Source organism: Heliangelus exortis, chromosome 19, assembly GCF_036169615.1.
Source record: "Heliangelus exortis chromosome 19, bHelExo1.hap1, whole genome shotgun sequence".
NCBI classification, from domain to species: Eukaryota; Metazoa; Chordata; class Aves; order Apodiformes; family Trochilidae; genus Heliangelus; species Heliangelus exortis.
In genome coordinates, this window is record NC_092440.1 from 10,476,629 (window position 1) to 10,494,342 (window position 17,714).

The following is a 17,714-nucleotide window of genomic DNA, read 5'->3' on the forward strand; positions in this document are numbered from 1 at the left end:
GTGACAAAAAGCACCCTGGTATCTCCAGGGCCAACACCAGAGGAGCACTGCAGGGTGTGGAGGGAGGAAATCCCTGCTTTGGGTTGTTGTGTACTCGGGGGGGACCCTCTCCTGATGCTCTTCCAGTTTCTCATGTTACAGTGGAAGATGTGGCTGCTCCAGTGTAATTTCTGGCAAAAGCTACAAGCACTTAACTATAGATTGAAGTTTTCTAACAAGGGAAGCCTGAGGCTTTTCTATAGTGTCACTAACACAGAGCTGATACTCTTTGTTGTGGGCTCTCTTAACCTCCTGTGGCTGGTGAGCTTTGGAGCTCTGTTTGGGATGGTGAGACTTGTGGTGACAGCATGGGGCAAATACCTCTCCTAACACCTTGATGTCTCTAAGGCTGTCACGGATGTCAACAAGCACATGGCAAATACCACCAATTCTTATTGCTTTGCAGATTTCCGAAGGTTTCTCGGAGGGGATATTGCAGAGTGGAAGTGTGAAGCCTCAGGTGCCTCCCCATGCCTTGGCCCTCTACCAGCAGCAGATCACAAAAGCCCACGAGTCTGCCCGTGAAGATGTGCCCCCCAGCAAGCTGTCACAGTCCCAGCAGCAGGCAGAGAAGGAGCAGCAGCAGCCAAGCAGCAGTCCCAGGGGCAAGAGCAGGAGCCCGGCTGTTGGTGACAAGGAAGGTAGGAGAGTGTGCACGTTGGTGCCTGTTTGTCCTGACAGAAGTGCCTGGTGTGTGCAGCTGTACACAGCCAACAGCTTCCCTCCTCTTGGGTGGAATCTTTCTTCAGCCCTTGAAAGCTCTTTAATAGCATCTTGAAGCAGGACCAGAGAGGTATGGCTAATTTCCCATGTTCATTAGACAGTACATCATGTCTCATTGAGCCTACAGCAAACACCAGGCCAGTGTCGAGTGCTGAGGAGGTGAAGATTGCCTTTATTAGAGTCTCTGCCATTCACTTGAGAGCAAAGCAGCCTGGAGGCATGCCAGGGCTCTGGGTACAATGGCTCTTTTCTACCTTGCTGGCTTTCTATAAAGAATGCTTTTAATGCTCAGTAGGGACCATTATTTCATTTAAAATCAATGCTAATACTATGACTCGGAGTCCAAAGGTTCCTGTAAAGATTCCCAGTGCTTTCTCCCCGGAATAGCTCTGATGTGGTTTGGCTGCCTAATGAGCAATTCCGAGTTTCCCAGTGTAAAGCATCTGAAGTGTTATTAGCTTGAGCACCTGGGGATCAAGGTTAAGGAGAGACGGGAAGTCCTGATGAGGCCATCTTCTAAATGTGTTTTTAATCTCAGTGTCAGAGTCTGTTCCAGTTCAGAGTCTCTGTCCCTTCTCCCCTTAGCCAGCCTGTGACTGGGTGTGTGTGAAGATGAGACACTGCCACCCGTGGCATCATCAGAGGGGCAGGGAGATCAGGCTGGGGGTCCCATGTCCCCTGGTGCTGGATCTTGCACAGGAATGGGTGCAAGCTGCCAAAATTACCTGCTGAGGCATGGAGATGGAGGGTGGCTGGGACTACACTAGTGAGGCAGATTTCATAGAATCATAGAATCATAGAATTGGCTGGGTTGGAAGGGACCTCAGAGATCATCAAGTCCAACCCTTTGCACTGGACCTGGACTGTGATCTTTGCTGGAAAATTCTCTGCACTAGTTCACCTTCCAGCAGCCAGGATCTCAGCAGCCTGCTCTGTAGTGTCCAGGCCCCAGGTTTTCACTCTTTAGGTTGTTATATCCCTGAGGACAGGATGATGTGCTGGGAAGAAGAGCTGGTTGCTGGCACTTGTCCAGATTTTCTGTGCACAGTAAATAGCTCCATGTGTGCATCACACCTCCACAGTGTTTTGCATATAAGCAAGGAAGGTGACTGCTCACCTGGTAAGAAAGGGAGTTTCCCCCAATACCTGGTGCTCCCACTCATGAAGTCCCATCTCTCCAGCTCATCTCAGCAGTCCCCTCCAGCTCTCTGCTGGCAGTGGGTTAGCAGGTTTGATAGCTTCACCAGCTTGCTGGTGAGGTGGGTGGCAGGGACAGTGGTCAGACCTGGAGCTCTGTGTCACCATGTCCCAGCTCTGTGGCTCTGGCTTCCTTCCTAGAGGAGGAGGAGATGAGGCAGATTTGTTTGTATGAGATACAGGGCAGGGCTTAGGGGTTGGAGATGAGCCATGCCAACCTGTTGGTACCATTATTAAATGCAAGGCTCTGATAGCCAGGTGTTTTTTTATGGCATTGTTCTCTGCAAAGCCATGTTACAAAGAGCTTTATTCCCTCCTCTCACACCTCTGTAGTGATATGAATCTTCCGTGTTAGTGAAACTTATTCCGCCCCCCTGTACCTCTACAGACATCTCAGCAAGCCTTGGGCTCCACTGTGTGATCTCCAAACCTGTGTACCCCGTGTCTGCCTGGTGGGTGCATGGTGGCTCTGGGCTCTACGTGGGGATCATAGGCTGGATCTCTGGTGGGCATACATATCCCTTTTGGAAACCAGTAAGTTTGTGATGAAGGTCACCTCGATGGCAGAACTCAAGTCCACCAGAGCCCTGATTTCTGTACAGGCCCAAGCTCAGGCAGCTGCCCAAGGCTGTCTCTGTCTCCTGGAGCACAGCCCAGCTGTGGATCAGGGGTTAGAGGGGAGATAGCCAGATAGTCCTGGCAAATCTTCCTACATCCTTTCCCTCCCCTGGTCTCCAAGGCATTTCAGTGAAGTGGCAGGCATCCAGCCTGCAGATGCAATGCAAGCCACCACTTCCACGTGGGGCTTGCATTAAAGAGGAGAGTCCAGCCCAGCCTGCAAAGCCCCCCAGTGCCTCCCAGCAAGGGGAGCAGGTACTCCCATTCCTCCCCTGCTTGATAAGAGAGCTTGAACTCTTAGAACCACTCCGGTGATCAACATCCCTCACACTGCCCTGGATCCTCTTCAAAGCCAAGTCTTCCACACATCCTGGCCGCTGGCTGGGGCCTGATCACCTTGGAGGGTGGCCAAGCCTGGCTGTACCTTCCGAAGCACTGCCCTCCTTTCCAAGAGGAACTGCAAACCATGGGGCAGAGGCTGAGGCAGAGGCAGAGGCAGGCAGCCCTGCCTACATCTCACCCCCAGGCAGACAGATCCCTTTTCTTGTTGCCGAGTCGCCGTCAGGCGTATCTCTGGTTATCGCTCAACGGTCTGTTTTGTGTTGATTTAGTTGTGTTTTATTTGGCCTTTGTAGGCGACGGGGAGCCAAGAGCATTAATTTGGATGACGGATCCTATAAACTCTGACTCCTTCACTCCCATTCCAGGGCTTGATAAACGGTAATAGGAACTCTCTCTTCCCCACCTAAGTGCTATTTTATCAAAAGCTGGCTGAGTTATAGCCACTCTCTAATGCGGGGGCAATTAGGAACTGGCCACATTTTCCAGGCTGGAGAGGCAGGCAGGGGAGGGACTGCTCCCACGGGGAGGGGAGGAGGATGGGGCTCACCAAGAGCCAGCCAGGGTGCTTGTAGCCTTGGCTGATGGGACTTGGCAGCCCAGAGCATCTTCAGCTGGGACATCCCAGTGCCTTTTGCCCCCACATGAGCAGAGAGGAGAAGGGCTGAGCTGAGGGACAGAAAATCGGTGGTTGTGGTTGTGCCCAGGCCTCTCCATTTTTCTGGAGGATGTGCCTGGGTTCCCCTGCACTGGCAGGATGAAGGGATCCTCTCTGGGATCCAGTGCAGGGCCGCAGCAGAGGTTTGGCCCCACTAGGCTGCAGAGGTGTGAGTGCCTGGGTATCTCCTTGTGCTGGTAATGGATTTCTTCTCTCACTGAAGGGGACAAGAATAATCTCCCTGCTTCTGAGTGCACTGAGCATTAATAATGATAATGCAGTAAAGCCTCATTAAATTGGGCCTCTGATAATCTACTTGCCCTATTATTAGGCTTAGCAGGATTCAGGCATCTATTTTTACCAAAAATTGATGGGTAAAGGCTGGGTTCATTTGTGACTGCTGTTGTTTACTGTCCAGTTTCTAATTTCTGGTCAATGCAGACATCACCCAGGTGGGTCTGGGGAAGAAGGGCAGTGCACAATGAAGTGTTTATTGATTACAAGCAAATCCTTCCAAACCTACCTGTAATCCATCCAGAAAAGACTGTCTCATCCATCTTCTCAGCAAAGCGTGAGGATGCACTTTAGATGGATCTGGTGCAGGTGAAGCTCCTCTTTCCCTGGCAGCCTGCAGAGCATGGCAGGGTTAGGATGTCCCCAGCATGAATCCTCTATCATTAAGCACTTCTTAGCCTCTGATCAGTCTTTTTATAGCCAGGTGAACCCAACCTGGCATCTGGTATGCCCCAAGCCAGATAATTTCAGGAAGCTTTCCTGCCCTGGTACCTTGTGGAGGACCAGAAAGCCATCCTGCTCTCCATAGAGGCATCTGGTCATCCCCTCTTGAACTTCATTTGCCTTTGATAATCTCATACAGTGCAGTTGTCCCAGGTGTTCAGAGAACATCTGATCACTCCCACATCGTTATCATTTTATTTATAAATCAATATGGTCAAACCCAGACAGTGCCACCGAGGTGTTTTCTTTTTTGTTTGGTTGGGGAACTCAGCCCTCATCTCATGGCCAGACAGAACTGAAGCCACTTCCCACACCGAGGCTGGTTCTGCTTTCCCTGTGTCTGTAGGAACTGCCCAGCAAGCTGTTTGTCCTCTGTTTCCCTTGCAGAAAAACCTGTGCATTTCTCCTCCATCGCAGAGGCTCAGAAGCTGAGTGCCGAGCCGACGGCCGCCTCGTGCTGGCCCCCTGTCCTCTCCTACTCCCGGGATGTGATCAAAACCTCTCCCCAGGCAGAGCCCCACTTGTTCCAGTATAACCCACCAGGCAAGTAAAAGCCACTGACTGCATGCCATGCGCCCTCCACCCCAACTGGGAGCTGAGGGGCTGTGGTTGCAGCCCCTATCACAGGTCATGCTCTTAAATCAGTGCAGCTTTTTCAGAGGGTTAGAGCAGAGGGTTCAGCAGAAACCTGCTGACACCTCACACAGTGGCCAGGTGGGTCTCCCAGGTCCAGCTAGTGTAGGTTTAGGGCCATGGTTTGCCACAGAATGGTGTGGGTGTTCCCTGTGCTGCTCTCATGCAAAGTCAGGCAGGTTTTAGCCCTCACTGCACAGTCCCTCTCCAGCTGGAGGGTGAACAAATCTGGCACGGAACATCCCCAGGCAGCAGAGGGGATGAGGCAGTGATTTAAATTATTCCTGTCCTTTCCAAAACAATTGTGTGACTTGTATCCCAATGCCAGGAACACATCCAGCCCCTGCTCCCCTCCTTGCCCCATTGGCTACAGCCCCTCCACCAGTCCTTGGTGTCACTGACACTCATGTTTTCCACACAGGACACCCCATCCCACTCAACCTGCATGAGAGCTCTCGCTCAGGGCTGCAGAGGCTCGCGAGCATCTCCAACCCTCCTCCCCTCATCTCCTCCACCAAGCACCCCTCCGTGCTGGAGAGACCCGTGGGATCCATTTCCCAGGTATGAGACGTAGGGTGTGAACAGCTGGGAAAGCCTCACGGGGACTGGTGACCACTCTCTGACCTCTCCTCTTGCAACACAGGGCATGCCCATCCAGCTCCACACCCCCTACAGCTCCGAGCATGCCAAGGTCCCTGTCGGGTCCATCACCATGGGCCTGCCACTCACCATGGATCCCAAGAAACTGGGTAAGGAACTGGGTGGCAAGTGTTTTCTCAGGTGCTCTGAGATCAGTGGGGTGTGAGCTTGCTGGCAGGGAAAGGACAGGGCAAGGGAGCACAGAGAGACCTGCTAAGAAGATGAAAGGATTAGTCCATTGGGAGAGCAGAGACATAGGGAGCTAAATTTGTGCAGTGTAGGAAAGCAGCAGCTCAGTCAGGGATGCATCGCAGCCTATAAACACCCTCCAGCTAATACTGTGATTGAAGGAAGGAAATATATTGCTGCTCCCCGGGCTGTAGGATAAAGAGTAAATGGCCTGAAGTGAACAAAGAAAGTGTTTAGTCTGCAGATTTGGAAGCATTTCTTAACAGCAGGAGGGGTTGGAGCAGGACTGAGGCTGGGGAGGGGGGGTCCGGGCCTATTTCCTAGTGTGTGCTGGTCCTGTTAGAAACCAGCACTGGGTTTGCAGTGTTAGCCCCAATCCTGGTGCAGGCAGCACCTGGCAGCACATTCACTGGAGCAAGAACAAGGATCTGGCTTTGCTCCCTGCTGGTTGTGGGTTCTGCCAAAAGCCACAGCCCTGGTTGAAATCCACCCCAAAGTGGTGGGGATGGCAAAGGCACCGAGGAGGTGCTGACTTGGGGCTGGTGGAGCTGGCAGCCTCCAGCTGCCCAGGGCTGTGGCCCCGTGCCCTGCACCTACTCTGATATGTGGTTCATGTTTTTCAGTGCCTTTTCCTGGAGTAAAGCAGGAACAACTTTCTCCTAGAAGCCAGGCCAGCCAGCCAGAAAGTATGGTTCTGCAGCCATCCCAGGAGGGCTCCATCCTGCGGGGTGAGGAGCTGGGGGAAGCCCTGGGGAGGGATGCTGGTGCTGCCAAGCCTGGCAAACACTGCCCTGGCTGTGGCTGCCTGGTGATTTTGGGTTTGATTTCTGGGGTTGTGCCCAGCCAAAGGGTTCTTTTCTCTCCCCTCTTCTCCAGCATTGCTGGCAGGGGTGGCAGGGTGGTCTGTATGGTGTCTTTGTGTTTCTAACCATCTCCCCAAATTGGGGTGTTGATCCTGATGGAAGTTTTGTGTTCAAGAAGCACCCAAAAATCTGTTACTTAAGACAAAGCAAGGCCTGTTTAAATTCCATTAATTGTTTTTTTTAAAGTTCTTCACTGTTGCTGCTGCAGCTGGGCAGGGACCACATTCTGTTTAAATATAGCCATCACATGTTTCTTTCCCCATTAGCTGGGCAGGAGAAAATAAATGCAAAGGTGCTGCTTTTAAGTGCAAATCCTGGTTTGTGACACCCCCCAGCTGAGGCAGTCAGAAGCCTGAGTGCAGTAGTTTGGCTTCAACCCAGGACACATGCACCCAAATGAACTCAAACCACCCTGAGTTGCATCTCAGCAGAGATCTGCTCTGCTCACATCAGGAGAGACTGAGACAGACTGTGCTTTCTTCCAGCCTGTAAATCTGTCCAGCCCCTCAACCAAGGCAGCAGGCAGTTGATAGCCTCAAAATACCTATATTTTTTTTTTTCTAGCTCTTAGGGCTGGCTCCCTTGGGGGGTGGGGTGGGGAGGGCTCTGCAAAGCATGGGAGTCAACACTGACGTCTCTTGGAGGGCTTCACCTCCATTACCTCAACTTGCTCGAGATTGGGTCAAATCCTGCCCTTAGTCAATAGTCTCAGCCCCTCAGGTTTTGTGCTGAATGGCAAATCCATCCCCCAGCTCACTGGCTTTGTGTCTTCCAGGTACTTCCCTCAGCTCTGCCTCAGGAGGGAGCATCACCAAGGGAACACCCACATCCAGACCTCCTCCAGAGTCGCCCATCACCTACCGAGGATCCATCACACATGTAGGTCACTCATCTCCAGAGGGTTTTGCTTCCTGGGTGCTGGCAACTCCAACTTGTGGTGCTGGACATGAGAGTCAGGGGTCTCCTGAGCATGCAGCACAGGACTGAGACATTCCTGTCCTGTAGAGCCCCTCAGAGCTTTTGCAAACAGCCTCTGCTGGGGCTGGCACGAGCCCTGTCCCATGAGCTGAGTCTGGAAAAGGGCAGAGCTCAGCAGTCAGTGCTGCAGAGCCTTGCAGCACATCTAAAACCCCCCTTGCTTTCCATAGCTGTCAATAGAGAGGTGAAAGCAGCTTTAAATGGCTCTGGGAAAATAATCTTGCCAGTACATGAAAGTGTAGTGGAGAGGAGAAAGGTGGAGAAGAAGGGCAAGCTGTGAGGTGCACGTAAGGGAGTGAGGTCTCCTGCCAGGGCTGAGCGTGCTGCACTGGGGGTCCTGCCCAGAGTCTCTCTTGAGCATGAGGATACTTTGGCCTTAATCTCCACCATCCATCTTCAGAAGAGCAGCTGGCAAGCAGGCCAGATATTTAAAGCCACTCGTGCTCAGATTTTTGCTTGTCTCCTTCAAGGAGAGTGACCGTATTCCCTTTGGTCCTGGGGACCTGTATCTGAGTGCTGGCTCAGAGCAATAACTTCACTTGCCTAGTGCCCTGTATCCTGCAGGTGCTTGGGGGCTGCAAATAACCCTTCAGAGCAAACCATCCCCTCGTGGGAATGCTTTGGACAGCAATGGATGGAAATGAAGGGTCTAGAGCACCAAGTGCCAGAAATCAGAACATGAGCAGAGTTTGCTGACACACCATTTTACATCCATCTAGATTTCTTGATTTGGCTTGGGAATAAGGTACCCAGTGCAGATCCAGGGCATTACCTTCCTCTCCTGGCACAGCATTCAGCATCCCTCTTCTCCTGTGGGAGAGAAGGAGCCCCCTGTTCCAGCAGCAGCTCCTGCTGCCAGAGCTGATATTTGATCTCACATTAGTCATCCAGTTCACAGAAGGCAGATCTTGAATATATGCTCCCTGCTCTGAAGCCATCTGTCATCACTTGCTTTCAAATCCCCTCCGAGCACGTCTGCAGAAGGAGGGTGACTTACCTGGGGCTGGGAGAGCCAGCACTGGCTGTACTGTGAGGGTGAAGGGTTAGGGCTTTGAACCTGCATGCTGGCACATCCCAGCAGCTGCAATGGGGTTTGGGGGACCCTTGGTACAGAGCAAGAATGTCTCCAAGGTGGGGTGGAGGAATAGTCTGCCCTGGCACAACCAAAAAGCACCAGCAACACTGGCTGGGGAATCCCTGAAGCTCCCCACGAGGTCAGTCCTGGGGGCTGGTGGGGTTGAATGAGCAGAGGAGGCTCTGGCAGCCTGGCTATCACTGTGCCTTCCCTGCCATGGGGTGGGGACTGTCACCTCATGGTGACTTTCTAGATGGCACTGACAGGTTGTGATGGCAGAGGGATGTTAGTCATCAGTATTGTCTTCAAAGACATCCAGTTCTGGGTGGTTTAAAGGGGTTTTGGAGGGGGCAGGTGGCTGAGCTGCGTCCATGTGTGCCTTGGGGAAAAAGAGGATTTGGTTCACTCTGGTTTGTGAAAGGAGCCTGTTCTTGTTGGAGAGCTTCAGGCTTCACACCCCAGCCTCTTCTGGGACTGGTCTGGCTGATGCCTGCTGCCTCACCATGCTGCCAGCTCTCTGGAGGTCACACATGCTGCCAGCAGATGTGACCTGGGCAGGCAGGACATCTCCATGGCTCCTGTACCAGGCTGGGAAAACAGACTACAGGGGAAAGTCCCTGCCATCACCAAGGTGTCCCTGGGGGGCATGAGCCCTGTCCCCACAAACCTGTGGGGTGGCCGTGAGCTGGGCAGTTTACTCAGAAACATAGGGGGTGATAGCATCACTATTTTGGAGATGTGTGCTGTCCTCACCCCCCACCTCTTCCCAGCAGCCTCACACAGATCACGTAGTTTTTTACTGCTCCTTGTTAGTGTCCTCATCAATAATTAAGCTGCAATTCCCTGGCTGTTGCTGGGCCAGGCAGCACAGGCCGGGCGCGCTCTCCCTCTGCTCCACTTCCCGCGGGGAACAGCCTGTCCCCGGGTGTGTGCTTGCTTAATTGCTTGTGACACTGTTAAATATGGATCTTGGTGGATTTCCAAGGGCACCCCAGCAGAAGTGCTGTACAAAGGAACCATTACCAGGATAATCGGAGAAGACAGCCCCAGCAGAGCAGAGAAGGCGAGGGAGGATACCATGCCCAAGGGACATGTCATCTACGAAGGGAAGAAGGGCCACGTGCTGTCCTATGAGGGTAAGTTGTGATCCTCGGCCTTTTTAGGGCAGGCACCAGGGTTTTGTGCCACTCTGGCTTGGAGTTGGGAGCTATTTGAGGCAAGGCTGATGAAGAGCAGCGGGCCAGCCCCGCATCTTTGCTTCTAGGGTCGGTTCTCTCCCTTCCCACCCCACCTGCCAACAGCCTGGTTTCCCTCTGCCCCATGTGCTTGTCTCACCTTGGAGGTGGCTTTGTCAGCGAGCAGGGATGTGATGGAGCCCTGTCTGTGGACAGGGTGTCTGGTTTTGGTTGGTTTGGGGAATGACCAAAGGCATGGCCTTCATCTCTACCACCCTGTTCAGGAGAGGACTGTCTGAAAACATTATGAGAACGTTAGCTCCTGGGCTAAGGTGGGACTCAAGAACATGCAAGATGGAAGCAAATCAAGTAGTTGGGCATAAAGGTTTATTTGGATAGCAAGATTCCTATCAGCAATGTCTTGGGCACCATGCATCTTTCCTAGCATGAGGCTGCCTCACAGGAACTCTCCTGGGCCCAGCAGCGCCGTGCCTCAGTACCTTGTGAGCTTTGCTACAGGACCTGTAGCTATCAGAGAAGGTGAAGTCATTCCTGCATCCCACAGGGAGCTTGTCTGAGCCACCATTGGCCTGTTGATGGCTGCTGCCACCCAAAGATGCTCAGGAACCCAAGGGACCTGAGAGGTAATGGTGCCCTTGTTAACCAGGCTGATCCTGCACAGCTGGGGAGCAGAGCAGGGCACAGAAAAGCCAGGTGAGCATCTGGGCTGCTCCTGAGGGCTCTGGAGAAACCCAGAAGCCATGTTGCAGCTCACATCCCCTCTTCCTCAGTCAGTGCCAGGAGTACCTGACTGCATCAGTGGGGCCAGCAGGCAGTCACCAGCTGCTCCTGCCACCTCTGCCCCTGCTCCTCCATTGCAGCACTGGCCATCAGAGCTGCTCCACGAGTCTCCATGGTTCCCAGTAGAGATAAGCAGACATTCTTCTCCAGTGGAGCTGGCAGTGACTCCTCTGTGTCTTTTTTTGCCATGTGCTGGGTTGGGCATGGCTGGCAAGGAGCCAGGCTCCTCCTCACCTGCAGCCACTTACAGCCCTGCATCCTGCTGGGGTGAAATCCTGGCATGTGCTCTGGGATGACCCTCGTTGTGTGTCACCTCTCTTCTCAGTTGGATTTGGAGATGACTAAGGAGCAGGTCCTAACCTCAGCAGGGATCTTTGGTCACCGCTGTGCTGCCTGATCCCTCTTTAGCATCCCTTTTAGCCAGGCTGGCCCCCCTGTGGGCATCCCTGCAGGCAGAGGGTGTCCACCAGAAGCCCCTCTCCCCTTTCCCACAAGAGCAGGTGGCTGGTTTCATGGCAGGCTGGTTGTTTCATCTGAGGCCAGAGGCAGAGGGGTCAGGTAAGGCCACAGGGGACAACTCGCAAGCTTTGGCTGATGCCATCTCTGTGTGTGCCTTGGGACCAGAGGGACCTTTCAGGACAGGGTTCTGCACTGTGCCTCTCACCCACCACGTGGAAACCAGCTTGTCCCCTGCCTGCCCATCATTGCTGTCAACTCTAGCCCAGATAAGAAGTGTCACCATGGGAGACTTGTGTCTGGTCGCCCTTTGGGACAATTGGCAGGGCTCAGACCAGGGAGGACTCAGGAAACATTTCAGGACTTGTTTGTGCAAGAAGCTATTTTAATCTTCTCTGCCCACACTTGGAATCAGATGAAGTTCATCTTAAAAATGGTGCCACCAGGGAAGAGCTGAGGAAGGCTCCCAGCAGGGAGAACTCACTATACTGGGATCCCCTTCTCCCATCAAAGGAGACCTGCAAACCAGACTCTTCCCAGTTCCACTTGTGGACACAGATGAGGAATTAATTCATTCCTCTCCACAGCAGCCTTTCACTTGCTTGGTAGTGTTTCTCATATCTTGAGTTCTTGCCCTTCCTTCTGCAGCCCAGGCAGCCCGGCTGCCTGCCTCCTGCCCCCAGGCAGCCCAGCCAGGTCTTGCAGCCCAGAGCAGAAGATTTAAAAAAAAAAAAAAAAATTAAATAAGAAAACTGAAGTTGTTGTTAAGTATGAATTTTGGCAAGCAGGAAAAAAAATTGCAAATTCTTTAGTGTCGGGAGGGTGCTTAAAATAAAAGAGCTATAATGAGACGGATCCTGTAGCATGTGTGAGCTGAATTGTGCTAGATTGGTTATTCTCATTCTGCATATGATTGCTGATGGCTTCTGCAAGGCAAGAGACGAGGTTTTGGAGTGATTTCCTTTCTGTTTAGTCCTTTTTTTTCCCTTCTGCCCTCCCCCTGCTTCACAGCAGCACAAAGGGTGCCCTGGACTGCGTCCCCTGCTGCAGGAGGGCTGTTGGCAGCAGATGTGCCTTGATGACAGGGTGCAGGCACATCATCCCACATCTGCCACAAGGTGTTTGGCTGCTTCTGAACTTCACCCCTGGATTTCTGCCATTTGAATGAATCTGAAGTGAAAGCTCAGGGACAGATCCCCCTCTACTTTTCCCGCATGCAGCCACAAGCCCTTTCTGAACTGAGTGGGTGCTGATTCCAGAAACAGACAGTGGGTCTGGAGCTGTAAGGATCCCATTTTATTAATTACTGGCTTTGCCAAGGAGGACTTTTATGATGGAATTGATGTTTTAACTTACTCGTTTGCACTAACTGTATAACCGCCCACTCTGCCCACGAAAAGGAGGATCAGGGCACCAGCAATCCTTGGCAGGGTCAGCCAGGCCAGGGATGATGGGCATGAGATGTTCATCTTTCCAAACCAACATTCCTGCTGGGAACTTGTTACATAAACATGAGGCATTCGTAGGTCAGGAGCTGCCTGCTAAATTCATAGCCTGCTGCACATGATGGACGCCCATCACCCAGGGCGGGTGTGCTGCTGCCTGGCGTGGGCATGGCTGTGCTGGCAGAGGGCTGGGGGGCTGTAGCTCTGTGTTGTCTGTTGTCAGTTTGCAGAAGAATCTGCTCCAGGTTTGGACAAGGAGGTGGTCAGTGATCTCCTGTCATGCCTGCTCCTTACTCCATCAGTCCCATCACGTGGGCCTTCTCGCTGTCTCCATTCCTGTGCATGCTCACTGCTATTCCAAAGGAATCATTTTCAGCTTTGCCTCTCCCCCTTTTTCCCTGATTTTCTCACCCAGGGAGTGTCTCGGCTGATGTTAAGGCTGGCCAGGATCCCAAACAGTAGGTGTCTAGCAAAAATCAAAACAAACAGGGGAGAGGAAAAAAAAAAAAACAAACAAAAAATCCCCAGACCCAGAGGGCCAAATTCAGTGGAACCACAGCTGCTCCCACCAGCACCACACTGGCTCCGGGCTGTCCTGCTACTGACATCTGGTCCCCGCCAGGGAGGGAGGGAGTGGGACACAACAGGGCGGATGCTCCTACCCGAGCAGGAGGCACAGCTCTGGAGTCTGAGACAGGCAGGGAAAGGAGAAAACACCAGCTGAATTTCTTGGAAGCCAACCTCTCACAATGTTCCTGGCGTTGCCGAGTGGTGGCTGATGCTGGGATGGGACCTGACCTTTCAGCAGTGCACGCAAACAGCAGCACACACCCTCCCTTGGCTGGTGCTGACTTTCCATGCTCCTTATGGTGCTTCTTGGTGTTCCCCAGGTGGAGTTGCCTCCTCTCAATGTCCCAAAGAAGATAGCAGGAGCTCGGGAGCTTCACATGAGACCACAGGAACCAAGCGAACCTACGATATGATGGAGGGGAGGATCAGCCGGGGCTTATCAGCCCGTGATAACTTATCTGCCAGCATTGAAGGTGGGTCTGGGTGAAGCCTTTCACCCATGCTGTGTTAGTAGTGACCTGCAGAGGCTGCATCTTGTCTCCTGTCTACATGATGCCTCTGGGCCATTTACCTTTGGTTTCTGTCCTTGGATTTCTGTAGTTTAAGGACTTCCAAAAAACAGAGCATATTTTTAAAAAAGAGAAATCAAGTCGTTTAGAAAATGTTGATGATTTTCCTTGCTTTCCATGGGTCCCCAGTAAAATAGTCATGGTGTATTAATTGCAAGTGAACTTGTGTGTCACTACCCAACTTTCCCCCTTTGGATCTGTTCTAGGCCTCATGGGTCGAGCAATCCCTCCAGACCGACACAGTCCCCATAACCTAAAGGAGCAGCATCACATGCGGGGCTCAATTACACAAGGTAAAAATTGCAAGCAGAAGATGGCTGTGGCCAGAGGAGATGTGGGAAAGGGTCTCATATGCATGGCCCCTTTCTCTTGTCAGGCTAGAGCCAGAGGAAACAAGGATGGACCCATTGAAATCCAGCTGCAGATCTCTGCAGCCTCGTCCGTGTGCCCAGAGACCTTTTGAGTTTTGCTCAGCTTCCAACCTCATTATTTCACCAAAGTCAGGGGTAAAATTCCTGCTGACTTGCATGAAGGTTGAAACTAGTGCAAAATAGGTGTAGAATGTGGAAGGAGATGTGAGAGGGTCCAGCCACATTAGTGATGGCTCTGTGTGCTCAGTTGGGTACCAGTGCCCAAGTTATGTGCATTAACTAGAGACCCCCTTGGACTGAGCATCCCCACGGGAACTGGGAATCCAATATCTGGCTGGAAAATCACCCTCTGCATCCATCATCTGCTTGGGGCTTGCAGGAATACCTCGGTCTTATGTGGAGGCCCATGAGGACTACCTCAGAAGAGAAGCCAAACAGCTCAAGAGGGAAAACACTCCACCGAGGGACTTACCTGATGCCTACAAGGTCAGGTCTCATGAAGGCCTTACTCCCCTGAAAATGAAACCATCCCATGAAGGCCTGGTGGCCACAGTGAAGGAAGCAGGAAGATCAATCCACGAGATTCCCCGGGAGGAGCTGAGGAGGACACCAGACATCTCTCTGACAAGACCTCTGAAGGAAGGCTCCATCACACAGGTGAGTGTGGGGCAAACAGCAGGTGAGATCAATCCTACTCAGGTTGCTGTACTTCCCAAGGTAAAAGGAAAGGAAAACAAATCAGTAGGATGTGAACACATCACTGGAGACACTTGAAGTTTTGCTTGGCTATAGATTGCCCTTCCCCATCATTTGATTTTTAAATGTCCCTTCCAACCCAAATCATTCCATGATCCTTCCCAGTGGATAAATGCACAATCTGGGGAGGGGAGCTCAGCACCCACTGGTGTATTAAGAAAACAATGCTCCATCCACAGGCACACATGGAGGGGGACACATTTGGCTATTGTTGAAGGCCAGAATCATCTCGGTGCCCTTGAGTGCACATAATCTTGGTCTCCTCCCTTTGTGGCAAGTGTCAACCCAGCAAGGCCAGTGTTTCAGATGATATGTAGCATGCTGTCTCCTGTTGGGCTCCAAATATTTGGAAGGTTCCCATGGCACTTTGTAGTTCTACCTCATTTCACAGCATGTGTAGGAGAGGGGCGTGCTGGGCACAGCCACCCTTGGGCAGTGACTCATCAGCATCTTGTTGGAGCACAGCAGGACATGCAGGATGGGTGCTCCACCCTGCCCTGCCCTGGGTGGAGCCTCTACCTCTGCTTTGCCAGTGGCTGTTGCCATTTGACCAAGTGAATTGGTCTGTGGGTCTGTACTGACCCCCAGAATGAGGAGACACAAGTCCTGTGAAACTTGGTGGGGATGCAGTTGCTGCGTCCCCTTCTGCTCTGCGTCCCATTGATGTCCCCTCTGCCTTCTGGTCCCCAGGGTACCCCACTGAAGTACGACAGCAGCTCTTCCTCCTCGAGTACCAAAAAGCATGACGTGAGGTCCATCATCGGCAGTCCCGGCAGGACTTTCCACTCCGTGCACTCGCTGGACGTAATCCAAGACCCAAGGAATCTGGAAAGAGCTTATGAAGAGAGCCTGAAAAACAGGCCAAGCCCAGTGACAAACTCGGGTGGCTCTATCTCCAGAGGAGCTCCTATGATTGTACCCGAGCCAGGCAAGCCCCACCAAAGTGCCCTTGTCTACGAGGACCACCAGGCAGGGCACAGCACGGCCTTTGGCAGCCACTTGCACAGAGGGTCTCCGGTCTCCACGCGGGAGTCCACGCCGCGGCAGCATGAAGGTACTTGATCAACCTTTTAGGTGGTGCCAAGATCTCTGGCAACTGAAGAAGCAGACACAGTGTGCAGGAGGTCACTTTGGACCCCACCTACCCCACCACCCACCTTTCCAAGCAGGTGTCCATCCAACCCATTCTCCCCAGCACCCCATGCCCACCCCTGCCCACAGCGCAGCTGATTCACAGCATGGGAGTGGCTGCCAGGGACAGCTGAGCCTCAGCTCCCTCCTGGAGTTTCTCAAATAGGTGCAGCAAAGGGTACCCCATATCTTGGTGTCCACTTCCCTGTCCCTGCTCTGGCCCAGGCTGCCCCTGTTGTGAAAGGCAGGCAGGCTGGCAGAGCTCTGTGGACTGGGTGGGAGAGCTTCAGGCTTTTATTAGCAATAATTTCTTTACTGAAAGGATTGTCAGGCACTGGGCCCAGCTCAGGTTGGAAGAGCCAAGAAAAGTCTCTGACACAATCCAAGTTCCCTTCCATGCGCTGGGAAAGAGCTTACAGCTCCCATGGGTGCTGGGACCCTCTGACCTGTGTTTTGTCACTGGCACCAGGAGTTTTGGGGTCCCTTACTCTGTCAGGCACTGTTGACCTTCTTGAGGAGCATGTCAGCAAAGCTCCAGTGCTGGCTGCTTGTGCGGGATGAGCTCACAGGCCACCCAGTGTAGCTGCAGTAGATGCACTGGGATGGAGGGGTGGTTTGGGACAGGCTTCTCCTCCAGGATGCAACTGGGGCTTGACCCAACTCGGCCTTGGTGGCGAAACATCGCATGGCAGTCCTGGGAGGGAAAAAAGGTCCCTTGAGCTCAGGGGTAGCCATGGGCGTCACTGGGGGACACACTTGGCTGCAGATGTCCCTCGGGGACATGGCTTGGCCCCGGTGCTCAGTCTCTGACTCATTTCCTTGTGCTCACTGCAGGGAGCATCACTTCTGGGAAGCCGGTGTCCCAGGACAGAAAGATCACCCCCACATCAAGGGAACTCACCAACTCCAAGTCCCCGCACGCCCCCGTGGCTGACCACCACCACCCCATCTCCCCCTACGAGCACCTGCTCCGTGGTGTCAGCGGGGTCGACCTGTACCGAGGACACATCCCGTTGGCATTTGACCCCGCCGCCATCCCAAGGGGAATTCAACTGGAAGCAGGTACCTCTGGCAAGGACGCGGCCTGAGATTGGTTTTTCCATTGTTACGCTCCAAAAAGCTGGAGGTCTCTCGAGAAAGCCACTTCATGTCTGCATCCTTTTTCTCTCCCAGCTGCTGCTTACTACCTGCCAAGACATCTGGCTCCAAGCCCCACGTACCCCCACCTCTACCCCCCGTACCTCATCCGGGGCTACCCAGACACAGCTGCCATGGAGAACCGACAGACCATCATTAACGACTACATCACCTCCCAGCAGATGCACCACAACGCTGCAGCCACGGCCATGGCGCAGCGGGCGGACATGTTGCGTGGCTTGTCCCCCCGGGAGCCCTCCCTCGCCCTCAACTATGCAGCAGGTCCTGCCACCACAGCACCCAACGGTCGGGGGTTGGGGGAATTTTGGGAGGAAGAGGCTGGGTGAGGTCGACACCACCAGCTCCATGCTGGGACCAAGGGACAAGCCAGGATCGCAGTGTCCCCCAGCAGTGTAGGAACTTGGCTGGTCAGCATGAAGGACAGGGGGAGGTGTAATTTCATAGAATCAGCTGAGATCATCAAATCCAACCCTTAATCCACTACCACTGTGGTTCCCAGACCATGGCACTGAGTGCCACATCCAGTCTCTTTTTAAATATCTCCAGGGACGGAGAATCCACTACTTCCCGGGGCAGCCCATTCCAATATCTGA

General features: G+C 53.0%; 1 protein-coding gene and 1 long non-coding RNA gene across 28 annotated transcripts in view; one reads left to right on the plus strand and one right to left on the minus strand.

Annotated features, from left to right (window-relative positions):
* Positions 1-17,714, minus strand: part of LOC139805061 (uncharacterized) — a 340,345-nt gene that overhangs the window by 307,953 nt on the left and 14,678 nt on the right. The window lies entirely within an intron of this gene.
* The window catches only part of NCOR2 (nuclear receptor corepressor 2), a 225,672-nt gene that overhangs the window by 192,878 nt on the left and 15,080 nt on the right, over positions 1-17,714 (plus strand). For all 27 annotated transcript variants that reach the window (XR_011729673.1, XM_071763004.1, XM_071763026.1 and 24 more), the window contains 13 exons: positions 446-680; positions 4,700-4,855; positions 5,367-5,506; positions 5,589-5,694; positions 6,397-6,501; positions 7,412-7,515; positions 9,675-9,825; positions 13,457-13,609; positions 13,912-13,998; positions 14,456-14,733; positions 15,523-15,886; positions 16,798-17,025; positions 17,137-17,382. Coding sequence is in view for 26 of the 27 variants with exons in the window: in XM_071763004.1 (XP_071619105.1) it covers positions 446-680; positions 4,700-4,855; positions 5,367-5,506; positions 5,589-5,694; positions 6,397-6,501; positions 7,412-7,515; positions 9,675-9,825; positions 13,457-13,609; positions 13,912-13,998; positions 14,456-14,733; positions 15,523-15,886; positions 16,798-17,025; positions 17,137-17,382 (2,353 nt within the window). In the remaining variant the exon portion in view is untranslated. The remainder of the gene's footprint in view (positions 1-445; positions 681-4,699; positions 4,856-5,366; positions 5,507-5,588; positions 5,695-6,396; positions 6,502-7,411; positions 7,516-9,674; positions 9,826-13,456; positions 13,610-13,911; positions 13,999-14,455; positions 14,734-15,522; positions 15,887-16,797; positions 17,026-17,136; positions 17,383-17,714) is intronic.